Source organism: Ovis canadensis, chromosome 2 (assembly GCF_042477335.2).
Source record: "Ovis canadensis isolate MfBH-ARS-UI-01 breed Bighorn chromosome 2, ARS-UI_OviCan_v2, whole genome shotgun sequence".
Taxonomy (NCBI): domain Eukaryota; kingdom Metazoa; phylum Chordata; class Mammalia; order Artiodactyla; family Bovidae; genus Ovis; species Ovis canadensis.
Window position 1 is genome coordinate 29801732 of NC_091246.1, and position 16196 is coordinate 29817927.

At 44.6% G+C, this 16196-nt stretch overlaps 1 protein-coding gene across 14 annotated transcripts in view; it reads left to right on the forward strand.

The window, feature by feature from the left end:
* CDC14B (cell division cycle 14B) overlaps positions 1-14577 on the forward strand; it is a 130755-nt gene extending 116178 nt beyond the window's left edge. For 8 of the 14 annotated variants that reach the window (XR_011254250.1, XR_011254252.1, XM_069575729.1 and 5 more), the window contains one exon: positions 2903-6567. Coding sequence is in view for 8 of the 14 variants with exons in the window: in XM_069575725.1 (XP_069431826.1) it covers positions 2903-2939 (37 nt within the window). In the remaining 6 variants the exon portion in view is untranslated. Of the gene's footprint in view, positions 1-2539; positions 6568-9586; positions 9651-10624 lie in introns of those variants that run through there. The other 6 variants (XM_069575726.1, XM_069575732.1, XM_069575723.1 and 3 more) reach the window with 4 other exon arrangements.
* The last annotated feature ends 1619 nt before the right edge of the window (positions 14578-16196 follow it).

The following is a 16196-nucleotide window of genomic DNA, read 5'->3' on the forward strand; positions in this document are numbered from 1 at the left end:
ATGATGATAGTTAGACATATTTTGAACGGACGTATTCTTTTCAGACTTCCATCACAGCCAGGTGTGTTTTGCACATTTAATTCTGCTTTCTGCTTTCCCGGATGGTGCTCTCCAGGTTTCAGATGAGATGACTAGAGTCCCGAAGCCGGGGCTGTACATGCCGGGCCTCACCACACTCCTCTTAGGGTGTGGCCGGATGGCAGTTTTTCCATCTAGGTCTTGTCTAGTGATCTAAACTTGTGCTTTTCAGCAGAGGTGGTTCCTGATTGCAGTGAGCATCTGCCTGAGGTCCCTCGACTTGTTGCTTTGAGGACTTTAAAGTAGAGCTCAGACTGAGTAATTTGAGTATTTAAACAGCCCAAAGCTGTTTTCAGGCAATTGGGATAGTGCTGAAAACCAAAGACTTCTTTTAAATTCTGAAATGGACTTTCAGAGATCTGGAGGGGCATAGAAGGAAAACAACAGGAGTCAGCTGGGTTTCATAGTGCTTTTAACCATGCCCTCCCTCCATGCCAGATCTCCTTTGCCTCTTGCCTGGCTTTGGCCTGTTTTGACATCACCTTAACTGCGACCACTTGCAGCTCAGAAGAGAAAGGCAAATGCATTATGTACAGTCCCATTCCTGCTTCTAGGAAATAATGGGTGTCAGGCACCCAAGCTGTAGCCTGTACTTTTATCCTATACGATAGTACTCGTTTTTGGTTGGAGGATAACTGATTCAGGACAAAATAATATGAGCTAAGATGGTTAACTAATTTTAAAGTATTGAATAGAAATCTTTTCTTGGAACAGCAGTACACACATATATACACATATAAAATAGTACCCCATTTCCGTGTGCATTAATAAACACTTTCAAGGCACCAGGGCTGACCGTCTGCTGTTACTCCCATTTGCGAGGTCCTCTCTCTTGCAGGTTGAGATGTTGTCTGTGTGTTATCATCTCTATTGTGCCACAGAACTTGACCTTTCATTTCTGTGTTCTGTTCTACTCTTAGAGGCTTCCAGGATGAACACCTCACCCAAAGTCATTTTCTATTGATTTGGCTCTTTTGACTTTTGACAGTTTATTGAGAGGCTGTACCTCTTTGAAGAACTTCTGCACAAACACGCTAAAAAAGTAGTCATTTGGAGACTGAAAAATCCTTATGAATGTTGTCATAAATATTTGTTGTTGGGAAGAATTGCCACCATGTGTCTCTCATGGCAGGTGATTATTCTCCCATGTATCCACTGAACACTGGCCACATCTAAACGTAAATCATGAGTGTTAAGCTCTGCTCTGGCACAACCATGACAGTTCAGGCATGGAAACACTGGCGTGTCTGGCGGCAGATGGAGTGCTAAGGGGAGTCTGTGTGGCACCTTCTTCATCCACTTTCTTGAATTGGCCTGTTTTTCAGTGTTCTCGTATGGACTGTCTGAAAAGTTCTTTTAGAATGGATCTCAAACACTTCATCATCAAGCCTCTGATTGAGAACCTTTAGCCAGCTCATTTGATGTCATTCGGTTTGGTTCATGGCTTTACACAGCTCACCCATTGAGTGCATGTTTCTGTAAGCATATGTTGTTTCTTTGGGTCTGTCTTTAGTTCATTTCCTTTTTAAAAGAAATCATAACTTCATTTGTTTTCTAAGATAATTGTCATGTACAAGTGCCTTTTTTATTCTAAGTTGCATCATTGGGAACCATCACTTTCTGCTTATTTTTTGTGCCTAATTATATTTTGGAGGAAGATAAATATTCAGACTCTTTCCTCAGCCTCTGAAGCCATGAGTCTCCTCACAGGCCTTTCAGTTGGGAGTAGCTGCATTTCAGACTTTGGCTTTTTAAGTCTTCTCATTTGTGAAGTTTGCCATCATCATGCCTTTCAATGCTTCTTGTCCTTAGAGTCTCAGATCTCGGTGTCTATTCCATCACCTCTGGGCTTTAATTTTTTGTTACTGCCATTGTCTTTAAAAACTATATCATTGTAGGAGCCCCAGAACGTTGTATCTAAATATTCTTTCCTCTGGTTACCTCTGTTCTTTTAAATTATTAATCTTCCTTTGAAATTTCAGATATCTTCCCACTTGGCTTCCCAAACTGACCTGGACCTTTATACTCAGTACTCTCTTGGGGTCTCGGAAAACTAAGTGATTGATTCAGATGAGCTGCTCTGATAGAACCTCATCACCATCTAAGTGAGGGTCACCTCCAGACGGGAATCGGTTTCTCTCTTTCCTTTTGCTTCAGTCGTCCTCTGAAAGTCGCTGTTTAGTTGAAAGTTACAGTGATCTCTTGGGGAAGGAAAGAAGGGAGGTAGGGTGAAGATCAACGTAGATCAGTTGACCCACATACAGAAAAGGGTTGGCGGCTGTCCCCTTGCAGCTGTGCGGCGGTGTGGAGCAAGGCGGGAGCAGGTGCCGGGTGCCGGCTGCACTCTGCTAAACTGGAAACGGCTTGCAGTGCCCCGGCTTTTTCTGTAACCAGATTCTGCCTTTGGAAATAATCAAGTAACACTTCTTTATCTTTTCGTTCTTTCCCACTTTCCCCACAGCCTGATTCCTCAGAGAGAAGGAAGGAAAAGGAATGCTTTGCAACAAATGCCCTTGATGGCATTCTGGTACTCTCATTGCTCGGCTGCTTTTGCCCTCCCTTCTTTTTTTATTGTCGTTTATTGTTTTTTAATTTTTTGCAGAACTGAAACTTTTTCTGCTCTGCCTTTTCTCTCCTGTTTGTCTTTACTTTATGGTTGATATTGTACTGTCTTTTCCAAAGTTATCTGTCATTAAAGAATTATACAAGTGTATCCTTTTTAGCATGTCAATATTTTTATTATGTTGCCTTCCTTGTTTTTGATAACTACGTATGGGACACTTAAAAGCCTTCATGGTAAAATCCTTTTTTTTTTCCCCTGTAGTCCCTCCATTTCAAGGACTAAAACAGTCTTGCGTTAAGTAAAAACCTGTGACCAGAACTGAAAGAAGACTCTAGGAACAGAAAACTACAACAGGACTTTAGCACAATTTATTTGGGAAAAAAAAAAATTGCAAAAGCCTTAGCTGCTTTCCACCTAACAAGTTTATTCAATGAAGAAAATGTCCACTGGAATTTAAATAACTACATGAGCTTGGGTGCAAGTGAATGACTTGAAGAGGGCCCAACTCTCCTATAGAAATGTCTTGAACACAAAAAGCTGTTGTAAATTAGTCTCAGGTGTAAATATCAAAGCCCTCTGTTATCAGGAGAGCTGACTAGTCTGTGTGGTGCACGTATGTCCCTGTGATGGCAATCATTTTAGCTGCTGGCCTTCAGAAGAATTGAAGATCTGATGGAGGTTTTTTACTTATTTATTTGCTGTTCACCCTGTGTCAAAATTTATAAAGATAAAACAAGCATTACTGAAATGGTACTTTCTGTGATTTGATACTATTTGGTTTAATCATCTTCACTTTAATATTTGTAATACCGTTGTAATGTTAACTCTGTTAAGTACCCAAGCTGCTTGTCTTCCACCAAAGAGTGCTTTATTAACAAGAATCTGTGAAAACCACATTTAAAGACTGTTGCATGTTGTAATACAAATTGGTACTTCGGTAACCTAAACCTATCAAGAGAATGTTAGTAGTAGCTTTAGAAGACTCAGGAAGAGAGACTAGCTTCAGAGTTGGAAAATTGTTGTAAGTTATTCTTATTTGTGTCACTTTGAGTCTGAAGAATGTCAAGCCTGCCCACTATTTGGTTACCCAGTCATACAAATTAAAATCATACTTCCACACAGGAAAAAACCCCACACTGTTGGTGTTTCCCCTGGAAACAGTGATCCCAAACAATGACGACTTTTTAAAAAAGTTATTTTGTTAGGGTCTTTCTCTGTAGCATTGTGAATTTTTGTTGTTGTTATGTTAATGGCCTCAGGCCTTTTGGTTTCACTCATGGTTATTTGCATCTAGATTTCCTTATTTGTAAATAAGAAATTCACTGTTGCCTTCGGTTAGGGAATACAACTAATAACTCTTTGCAGAGTGCCTTCTCCCCTCAATCCCACAGAAACACAACAGTCTGTAATGTAAAGCAATCATAAAACAATTTATTTGCTGCTAAAAAGAAACAGGGCCCCAAAATAAAAGAATATTTATAATCACCTTGGTTACTTCCATAAGTGAATGATTTAGTTATTGTTAACCAGTGTTTGGCTATTCTAGTTTCGAGAATGAGGAGATATATTGAAAGGCAAAATGCCTTCACATTCTTTACAAGATGAATGCATCAGGTCAGTAGGCAATTCCATTTTTAAAAAGCTGCCTTCTTAATATAGTTACAAAGAATAATGAGTGGTTGGAATAAGCAGATTAAAGTCTGTTCAATGTAAAAAGTTATTAGAAGACTGTGGGTCTCTTATGGTATCTACTGTCTTGGAGTAAATTATAAGTTTGCCTAGTTTTGAGGGGAGATGGAAGATGTCATTGTTTTGATCAAACAAGCAGCTCCTCCTCATTGGGCACCATGCGGTAGGGCCATGCCAGGTTCTAAACATCAGGACCAGACCTCAGAAAAATGGTGGTTTTCTGTCCCTGAAAGTTCGTAAATACAGAGACCCGCTTACCTGAGGGAAGACAGCTCTTGATGAAGCTTTGAGTGGGAAAAGAAACATTGTGTTTGCTGTGTTGTTCTGGGAGATACTAAATATTCAAGCTGTGCCCAGGTATAAAACACTGAATTCTCAGGGCAACTCTTCTTCCCTTTATACCTTTAAAGGCCATTTCCTACATAACTGATCCCAGCAGTTATGAAAATCAAACTTCCATCTGAACCGTTCTTGCTGATCAGAACAAGTAAATGCTGTCTCCCTCACAGTGAATAAGCCATCTTATGTTTTGGCCAAGAGTGAAAAATTTGGGCTTCAATGTACTTTTTGTTTTACAAATTGACTTTTTGTGTGGCTGCTCAAGTTTTCCAGCTAGAGTTGCTATCACTGTGGTTCTTTCTAAAACTCCTTGTTTTTGACAGGCTCACTGAAAGTAGTCATAGCAAACTAGTGATTTGTTAAGAAACATTCCTTGGAACACACAACTTGGATAGTGCTTCAGATGGATTGTATAGCATGTTGTTAAGGGGATATTGAGAATCTAGGAAGTCTCTGGGTCTGACTGATGGAAAGTTCTTCCTGCTATGAATAAAAGACTCTTCCTCCTGTCCCCAGCTGAAACTTCAGCACACCCAAGAATCTTCTCAGAATCTCATTTTTAATTTCTTGTATACGATCTTGGTATGGAATATGAAATAGGGCATGTCAGATATGGAGAGATTTCTTTAACTTGAGAGCCTTAAACAGCTTTGAAAATACACCAAGAGAATTTCCATTGGGATAAAAATTAGAAATGAATATTTTTAGGTGCCCTTGAAGCTTTCTGGGGACTCAAATCATCAACAGTCAGGGACTGTCCAAAAGAAGAATGTCCACCAAACTGGGTACCTAGATGTGTGAACAGACTTCCATTTTGTAATCCTAAAGAAAAACTAGAAATCCCTCTAACCTGCGAATGAAGAGGGATGGATCCTGAGCAGTGCCTCAATAAATCAAGTAGCCTTACTTGTCAAAATGTAGCTGCATCTAAGTGGCACACTGCTCTTCTGGTCTCCAGAATTTTTCTGTTCTAAACTTGATTCTCAGCCTGTCCCCCACCCACTTGCTTCCCTACCCTCTTCCGCCTCTCACAGGGGTGATTTCTACCTCTTGGGCCCAGACAAAATCTAAAAGAGTTCCCAAGTGTTCTCATGAGGCGATGTGTCTGCCCTTGGGAGTGTGAGATGCTTCGGTGAGCTGTTCGGACCATCAGGCATTCTGGGCCGCGTTATGCAAAGAGCTCTGGGAGCCTTTCCTTTGCTTGACAAATGAGCATTGCGCTCCTTTGATGTTTGTCAGAAAGTAGCATAGCTGCTTCTCTTCATACATTTTTTAAACTAGTAATTGCATTTTGGAAAGCAAAAAGCAACTTTAAAAGTCTGTTTTAATTCTGTAACAGTTTTCTCCCCTCGAAACTGTCCTGTGAGTCTAGCTGCTGCTCTCCCATTTCTCTTAAATCTGAGTATTCTCCATGTCCCTACACGGAGATACTACAGATGTGTTTAATCGACTGGACAGTTCACCTATACTGTGTAGGAAATTACCTCCTTAATTGCCCAGTAGAATTAACTGTCAGCAAATATGTTCATCTGATTATATTACTGCAGTTTTATATCAATGATTTGCAGACTTTTATCTAACCTGCACTCATGTATAGATTAATAAAGGTTTTAAAATGTAACTGATTAATCAATATTTGATCAATCATTGTCTTGATTTTTTTAAGTAAAATGTATATTTCTAATCATATTTTATAAAGCTGAGAGAACTGGCTGAATGAATGTTTATTTTCCTGAAGGTATTTTTAAGATAAAGCTTCATAATGGCCTGTAAACTTGGCATATCTATGTAGTTTGATACATATTGTCACATTTGTGTATTGTAAACTGGTTTTATACAAAATGTTAAATAATGGAAGTTGTATAATTATAATCATGTCATTAAAAGTATTAACCAAAGAGCCTTTTGAATTTTTTGCTCACTTATCATTCTGAATCATGGTAAGCTGTGGTTAAAGTGTAAAGTGGATAGAACCCTCTGCAGTATTAGTTTGTTAGGATGTGGTCTGGGCGGCTTAACAGAAATTTACTTTGTTACAGTTCTAGAGGTTAGAAATCTCAGGGTCAGGGTGTTAGCTGGGTGGTTTCTCTTCCTCTCTTCTGATGCCTCTCTGAGCCCTCCAATCCCTGGTGCCCCTCTGTCTGTCCCCCATTTCTCATCATATGAATCAGGTTGGATTAGGGTCTATCTTAATGGCCTCATTTTAACTTCATTACCTCTTTAAAGTCACTGTCCCCAGATACGGTTCCATTCTGAGGTATTGGTGGAAGGACTTCAACTTAATCATTTGGGGGTATACTGTTTAGTCTATAATATCTTCCTCAGGATAAGACAGTAAGCAAGTGAGGGGGCTCCTGATATGAACTCACTCTACAGATACCCACTAACCAGCTCAGTCATGTAAAGGTTTGACCCTTCTGAAAACTTCTAAGGAAAAGACACATGTAAGTCAGACCCTTGGAGCCTCGTGGGTCACACACTGTAGCCCCTTCATTTTACCTGCCAAGGTCTGGATTAAAGTGCTAAGTAAAGGCAGGACCAGTGCTGGAGCACTTCATATCCCAGTGTATAACCAACGACGCCATCCACAGCTAATTACCTGCCTTCCCTCTTGGTCTCTTGCAGGGCAGAATCCTAAAAAACCTAATTGCCCACATCATCATGCAAAGGTTATGTGTAGGATGTAGGAACCTGTCCTGTTAAGGGGTGCTGTCCAGTTCCCCAAGAACTTAGTTTTGATTTGTGCTAGGATATGAGTTTTCAAAGTACAAAGTCAAGGGACTGGTCTTCTCATCCAAACTCCTGCATACCACTGCCCTCAAAGAGCAGTTTGTAGGCTTTGCCACGTCTGCCTGCTCCTCCATGGTTTACCCTGAGTTGTGTGCCCTCCTGCTGACCCACTGGAGCTCAGGTGGCATTGGCCAAGCAGCTCAAGATATGTGAGCGTGAAGAGGGCAGGCTTGGCAGTCAGGCTCTGAGGCTTGGCTCTGGATGAAACGTGCCTGTTTCTCGTGGGAGCAGCCGTGTCTTCCAGGGCTGTGCAGTGTGAGCACCCAGCCTCTGAGACCCTAGCCCTGTAGATTCTTGCTTTCTTTCTCTGTTGTTGACCACTGTCCAGTTTTCATTTACCACATGGACAATTCGCTAAACACCTCTACTTAAAATGGGAATAAGAGAATTTTCACCTTAACAATTATAATGAGAATTGAGTTGGATAACGCATGGGACATGCTCCAAGTGGCATTCGGCACCTAGCTTTCAATAATTTAATTTTTATTGTTGGGCGTCATCTCTTCACATCAGGTGGCCAAAGTCTTGGAACTTCAGCTTCAGCATCAGTCCTTCCAATGAGTATTCAGGATTGTTTTCCTTTAGGATTCAATAAATTAATTTTTATACACTTAAGATAATTTTCTCTTAATTGGGTAAAGACCAGTTTTTGATAGCAGATGGTCATCTTTCAGTCTCTGCTATTTTTGGACCCTAGAGCATAATTCCATACAAGTATAATGGTGAATTTTTAAAGAGGCCAGACCATTTGACTTCTGAAGGGAGAAATTCACACACTGAGACTCTTGAGAGTGATCAAGGCAGAGTGCTGAAATGATTTAGTAGAGAAGGCCCCTTCATATTGAAATAGCAGGTTGGTATGGAAAGGGCAGTCAGCAATGTGCGTTCTGAAATGAGCTCTACCATTTATTCTGTGGATCCTTTATCTGCCTCCTGGCTCTCACTTTGTTCGCTCATAAAACTGGACTAGTAAGTGCATGGTGTTTGGATTAAAAGAGACCAAAGTACGTGATTGTGCCTTAGTATGGGGCCTGGTGCCAGTGTGGAGCATAATATCCACCATTGCTTTCTTTTCCTCCACTTTTGGGTCTTAAGTGCAGCTGGGGGTACATTGAGAGGCAGTGTAGTGGGAGGAATTCTCCAGAAACTTCTCTGTAGAATGCCCTGACTTAAGTAACCATTCTCCCCACTGTTGGCGTGTAGGTAGTTTCCAGCTTTTTACTGGTTTACCACTGCATGAATATTCTCATATGTAAATTCTTCCTGGGTGGTGCTGCTTATTTCCTTAGGTTAAATTCTTTTAAAAGGCATTTCTAGGTCAGGGACATGCAAAAATCTTAAAGCTTTTGATGTACATTGCATCAAAAAGGAGCTTGGTTAATAATAGTTCAGAGCATGGATTCTGGACCCAGACGGGGTGTAAACCTTTGCTCTGCTGCTTATTAGCTGTGTGATTTGGGCCAGAATGACAATATCTAACACGGTTGTTTGAGGATTTAATATTTGTTCATTGCTTAGAACAAGCACCTGGTACATACTAAGAGCCATATATGTTATGTTTAACTAAAAAATTAAAATATATGGTTGTATGAGGATTTAACGTTTGTTAATTACTTAGAACAAGCACCTGGTACATACTACGAGCCATATACATTATATTTAATTAAAAAATTAGAATATTGCCTTAATGCTTTTGAAAAGAACTCACACACAGTCCTCTGTACTCCCTCTGCACCATATCGGCAGCTGCTGTTGTGACGCTGCTGAGCTGGCGAACTAACTGGACAGCACTGACCCCATGGGTCAGTGCCATGGGTTCAGTCACCATCCCTCCCTGCTATGCGTAGTCCAGTCTTTGAGCTGCCCCATTATTCAGATTTGGGGCATTTTGTCTTCTAAGTGGTTAGCATAATATACTCCTTTATCATATATAGTCTTACCATCTTCTTGCTTACTGGAGGAGCATATGGGCTCTGGGAAACTCTTTCAGATTCCTCTCAACAGATCACCCCATCTCCCTCAGTGGGGAACCTGGCCCCGTCCACGTGGAATGGAAATCCCTCCACCCTGCCCCTGAAGCACATCTGGTCTCTGCCTTGTCTCAACTGTGTCTCATTTCTTTGCTAGCAAGTCTGCATGGCTTTGACATGCTTCTGGATGACGGGTGCTCTATCCACACTGAGATGCCCAGGTAAGGAGGCCTCCTGCAGGGTGGGACCCTGGCTATGGCCCCTCTGATTCTGATATCATCAGTTTAAATGAGAAGAGACTTTGGGTGGGAATAGGAAGAAAGGGGAAGGCAGTAGGGTTTGTGCATTTTTTCGCTTTGAGAAAGACAGTGGTTCTCATGGTGGGTTTGCTTCTCCATGTAAAACAAAATGACTTTTCAGGCAGACAATTCTTCCTTGTGTAGAACTCCAGAGAATGCAGCCAGTCTGGCATTCCTTGCAAACCTCCCCCACCTGCCCCTCCTACTAAATGCCAGTAGTGTTCCCACCCATTGGGTAACCCAACCCACCCACCCACCCCCTGCCGCTCCCAATACGCATTTTCAGCCACTTTCAGGAGGCAGTGCCGCCCCTGGTTGCAAACTGCTGATTAGGTTCAAACACAGCTTCACTGGGCAATGTCACGGAAACAGCAGTAGACTGCGAAGTGAATATTGTTTTACTCTGGTCCAAGCCCCAGCTGGTAGAGGAAGGGCACGAAGGAAAGGTTTCATTAATATAGGAGGCAGCGGGGGCTAACCCTGAGAACAAGGCTTATCCTCATGAAAGTGGGGGACTCGGACTTCAGGCCAGCCTTCCTGCCTGGCCCTGGCCTATCAGTGTAGCAGCCACAGGGAGTTTGCCCATCCTGTGTTCTCCATCCCTAAGCCTAGGCAGACCAGTGATTGGCACATCCTTAAGTAGCAGTTGAGTATTCATTCAGCTTTGGCAGACAGGAGTGGGGACCGGAACATGATGACTAGCGGCCACCCTAGCTCCTGCCTTTCAGAGTGTTTCTGTCTGGCCAACCCCATATTTGTCCACTTTTGAACAGCATGAAACTTGGGGTCTTTTCTCCAGCCAGCAAATTAAACCAGGCCCTGTAGTATCCAGTAACCCCCTACCACAGGTTCTGGTGTTGTAAATACAACTCCGTCTGTCTCCCCCCCTTTTCTAGTGATGGTTGGATGTCCCGGGCTCTGACCTTTCTAGACCGACTTTTAATCTGGCTCGGGATCCGCAGGGACTAGATCTCCAGAGGTCGCCCCTGGACAGCACAGCGCTTACCATCGGAAATTTTCTCAAGATGCAATTTAAACCTGTTTCCTCAGGCCCATGCCTCAGCCTCGTAGCATAGGAGTTTTTGCCTCATTCTTCCTGTGGGTATTGAGATCTCAGCCCAAAGTCAGAGCTGGGACTTCCTGTAGGCTACCTGGATGACTGGGTTGGGAGAAGGACCAGGCTGGCACCCCCTCTGTGGCAGTGGTGCAATTCCAAGTGGTTAGCATGCTTTAAGCCTTCTTGCATTAGACTCCTCGTGACCATCTGACGGGAGCGGATTCCTCTGTCTCCCTGAAACAAGATTTTGAAGACTTTGTAGACAAGCCCTCCCTGGCGTCACTGGCTGAGCGTCATCCAGCTCCAGGGGTGCCGGTCACACAGATGCACTGGAGGGTGCCCCCTAGACGTGTTCTCTGAAGAAACCTGTTCTCCAGTCGTTCCAAGCCCTGTTCTGGGCCTTCGGGATCCTCGGTGAAAATCCCTGAAGGAGGTCTTTCCACGCTAGTCACAGGACCCTAGGTCTCCACTTTCTTTGCTGGGCCACCTGGCCTCTGCATTTCTCCGGCTTTCTTTCTCCCAAGCATGCTACCCAGCTCACTGAACGTTTCTTTGGCTCCCCCGCTCACTTTCACTCTCACTTTCCCTTCTCACCAGAACACTCTCCTTCTGATCATTTTGCACTGCCAAGAATGTAGGGCTTACCTCAGGCATGTTGTTTTCCTCTCTGACGCTCTAGTGCTGCTCTCCTATCTGAGCGGGTAGGTGAAGTGCCGACCAGAGCCACTGACACAGCTATGCAGGTGGTTCATCCAGGTGAGTGAGGTCCCCTGGGGCTGGGTTGTGTACACCCCGACTGGAGGTATCCTTGGCGCCTCTGGCAGGGTGGCTATTCTGGAGAAAATACTCTTCCTCTTTTTTGATAACTCTCAGAAACCCCTGAGGGACTTATGTGTAAGTTCAGTTCAGTCGCTCAGTCATGTCTGACTCTTTGTGACCCCATGGACAGCAGCATGCCAGGCCTCCCTGTCCTTCACCATCTCCAGGAGCCTGCTCAAACTCGTGTCCATCAAGTCGGTGATGCCATCCAACCATCTCATCCTCTGTCATCCCATTCTCCTTTTGCCTTCTATCTTTCCACCATCAGGGTCTTTTCCAATGAGTTAGTTCTTCGTATCAGGTGGCCAGAGTATTGGAACTTCAGCTTCAGCACCAGTCCCTCCAATGAATATTCAAGACGGATTTCCTTTAGGATGGACTGGTTTGATCTCCTTGCAGTCCAAGGGATTCTCAAGAGTCTTCTCCAACACCATAGTTCAAAAGCATCAATTCTTTGACACTCAGCCTTCTTTATGGTCCACCTCTCATATCCATACGTAACTTCTGGAAAAAACCATAGCTTTGACTATATGGAGCTTTGTTGGCAAAGTAATGTCTCTGCTTTTTAATATGCTGTCTAAGTTTGTCATAGCTTTTCTTCCAAGGAGTCTTTTATTTTCGTGGCTGCAGTCACCATCTGCAGTGCCTTTGGAGCCCAAGAAAATAGAGTCTGTCCCTGTGTCCATTGTTTCCCCACCTATTTGCCATGAAGTGATGGGACCAGATGCCATGATCTTAGTTTTTTGAATGTTGAGTTTTAAGCCAGCTTTCTCACTCTCTTTCACTTTCATCAAGAGGCTCTTTAGTTCTTCGCTTTTCTGCCATAAGAGTGCTGTCATCTGCATATCTGAGGCTACTGATATTTCTCCCTGCAATCTTAATTCCAGCTTGTGCTTCATCCAGCCCAGTGTTTCTCATGATGTGCTCTGCATAGAAGTTAAATAAGCAGGGTGACAATATACAGCCTTGACATACTCCTTTTCCTATTTGGAACCAGTCTGTTGTTCCATGTCTGGTTCTAACTATTGCTTCTTGACCTGTGTACAGGTTTCTCAGGAGGCAGGTCAGGTGGTCTGGTATTCCCATCTCTAAGAATTTTCCACAGTTTGTTGTGATCCACACAGTCAAAGGCTTTAGTGTCTTCAATGAAGCAGATGTTCTTCTGGAATTCTCTTGCTTTTCCTATGATCCAGTGGATGTTGGCAGTTTGATTTTTGGTTTCCCTGCCTTCTCTAAATCCAGCTTTCGTGTACTGTTGAAGCCTGGCTTAGAGAATCTTGAGCAATACTTTGCTAGCATGTAAGATGAGTGCAATTGTGTGGTAGTTCCCTGGTGGCTCAGATGGTAAAGCGTCTGCCTACAATGTGGGAGACCGGGGTTCAATCCCTGGGTCAGGAAGACCCCCTGGAGAAGGAAATGGCACCCCACTCCAGTACTCTTGCCTGGAAAATCCCATGGACAGAGGAGCCTGGTAGGCTACAAGTCCATGGGGTCACACACAGAGTTGGACACAACTGAGCGACCTCACTTTCACTTTGAACATTCTTTGGCATTGCCTTTCTTTGGGACTGGAATGAACGCTGACCTTTTCCTATGAGTAAGTTGATGCCACTCTATTCTCATGACAGGTGTTCCCCAACAATGCTCCCAAGTCAGCCTTCTGAAATGGGGCCACATTTTTGCAAAGAAACAAGGCAGTGGTGCTTTCCCCACACTATGGGGCCAGTTTCACCCGTGGTGAAGCTGTGATAGTTTAGAGAGCATTTGTGGTTTGGTTGGGGAAAGCCCTACTGCCTTGGTTCCTGGGAAACCTATGGCCAAGGAAAAGGCTCTCCCAGAGCAACAGGAGATGGGCAGAGGTAGCCTGGGCCAGCAGAGGCTCCTGGAGCACTTCGGACTTTAGGCGTCATGAGGCCCCTAGGAGAGCCAAGCTTCTGCCCCTGTCTCCACCAGCACCTTGCCAGCAGCCCTGAACCTAGCCTCATGCCCTCCCAAGACTCGCCATCACCACCTGTGCAGGAGACCTATTAAAGCCTTCTACATGCATGCTAAGTCGCTTCAGTCATGTCCAACCCTTTGTGACCCTAAGGACTGTAGCCCACCAGGCTCTTCTGCCCATGGGATTCTCCAGGCAAGAATACTGGAGTGGGTTGCCATGGCCTCCTCCAGGGGATCTTCCCGACTCAGGGATCGAACCCACGTCTCTTATGTCTCCTGTGCTGGCAGACGGGTTCTTTACCCCTAGCACCACCTGGGAAGCCCCAAAGCTTTCTAAGAGTACTTCAAATGTTTTAGGAGAATGTGTCACAGTGTGGCGTTGCCATGGGCACCACCTCACCCCAGGGAGTAGCTAAACACAGAGCACACCCCATGTGGTCTTTTGGCTCCAACAGGGCACATGTATCTTCTGGCCTTTCCTGATCTTCTCTTCGCAGCTTTGCCCAAGAGACTAGTAACATTAACTGGAAATTTCAGGGGTGTGTAGAAAGAACACAGCTTGGGGACCGAATCTTCTTTCTCCTTCATCTTTTCATCCCATTCCACCCAAATATTTTCATCCTATCCCATCCCAAATACTAGCTAGGGAGCATGGAAGATGGATGTCTCTTCCTGTTCCCTGACAAGTGATGAGACAATTATAAGACAGCACATAGCAGTTACTCAAGAAATGCTCATTTCCTCAAGTTACCCAGGTTCTGCAACAAAGGTAGAGGGGGACCCTTCAGACTTAAAGGACATTCAGGTAAAGGGCAGAGCCTTATCGCTAAGGTTTGCCTCCTTGGGCAGTGCTTCCTCTAAGTGAGGATAGTACTCCTTAGTAGAGGGAGTACTCCTTAGAAGGAGGGCAGGCTGTGATTGGCAGGATCACATGGACAGCCTCCTGGGGAAATAGGTTCCTTGACTTAGGTGGCGGTTACAATAAAGTTTTGCACTTTTGTGTTGTATTTAACAATAAAGATTTCTTTTCAATAACTTGCTTTCTTCCTTTCCCACTCGCTTTACTACACAAATCCTAAGAGCCTCCACACCTGGGACATGTGGGCAGTGTCGCTGGCCACCCGAGCACCTCACTTCAGGCCGGAGTCGGGAGGATGTGGAGGGGGAGGCGGCAGGGCCCTGGAAGGTGTTCACAGAATGTGATCCGCACAGCCCTGTCGTCTCTGGGTGCTGAGGACAACAGCAGCAGAGAGAGGAAAGTGGGCACAATTTTTCCTCAAAGTGAACCTCTGCTTGTCCTGCTGGGCTCATGCTCTGGTCTCCCCGCCCTCTGTTGGCAGTGTGTCTCTCTCCTGGATAAGTTAGTAGGTGGCAGTCCTGTTTTCCCTTCAAGGGCTGACCTTTCCCAGCTTCTGAGATCTGGATCCTGCTCTTCCCTAGGACTTGCCAACACCACACATGACGTGGTTTCAAAGGAGAAGCAATGCCATCAACCCTGAAATGCCTATGCCCTGGGCTGGCATGGAGGAGCCAGGGAATCAGGGAGGACAGGGCCTCCACTAGAACCCAGCACTAGAAAACGGGGTGCCTGCTATGGCTTCTGTGAGGGGCCAGCCTTGCATGAGGTGAAAATGTCAACTGTTCATCAGTAACACTGGGCAAAAGATGTACTTTTTCAAAGTAGCCTGGCTAGATGTTCAGACCATCCAGCACCAGGTTCCCGGCCAGCAGCAGCTTCTGCGGTGACTCCGCTTCTTCCTAGATGGTCACGTTTCCATCTGGTCAAAGCAGGGACCAAACCCTCATCCTGTCTGGGTTCACACCTCTCTATTGATGAGGCTCTCCCCTATGCAGGTCCTGGGACCAGCTCATCTCTAACTCCTGCTCTGGCAGCCTGAGCCCCTGCAGTGAGCTCTTGGGTCAGAAGGCGTGAATTCCCACACCTGCCTTGGGAATTCAAATATGCTTGACCTCCACTTTCTAAAAGGGTTTGTTAGACTCACAAGTTTTCTTAGATGGGGTTAATTTGCTTAGTATTAAAGTTATCAGCCAGAAACGTGTCCCACTTCATGACAACATGTCTATACCAAATCACCTCAGAGAAGTTATGCAGGGGAACTCCTGTGGAAGGCCTTGCCTCGTGTACAGGTCCAAACTCAGTCCTGCCTCCTGAGTTTCCCTATATCACATTATGGATTCCTCCTGCCCTGTGCTGCTGCCCTGTCTTCTCTGGGGCTGGACTGTGGACAATCCTATGACAAAAGCCTGACATTCATCTGACCCCCCAAATTGGTGAGAGGTAGTCCTGGTGAGCAAATGAAGACCCCTGCAGGCCCAGAAGCCATCCCCTATCCCCTCACCAAACTTTCATGAGATCTGAGGCTGCTCTGTGGCATAGGAATTCTCAGTCTCTGGGAAGGATGTAGTATTTGCACATACAACATGAAGCCTAGCACAATGGGCTTTGCAAGTGTTATTCATGACACTAAAGGGAATAAGGGAATTTTGGAAGGGATCTCTGTTTTGCCAATCTTCAAAGCCAAGGCAAGGCAGAATGACAATGTGACAGCTCAAGCCTGCTGAGCAGTGACACGCTGCACCAGCTGACTATCACGGCTGAACCTGACATTTACTCTCACAAGCCTTCTTAACTC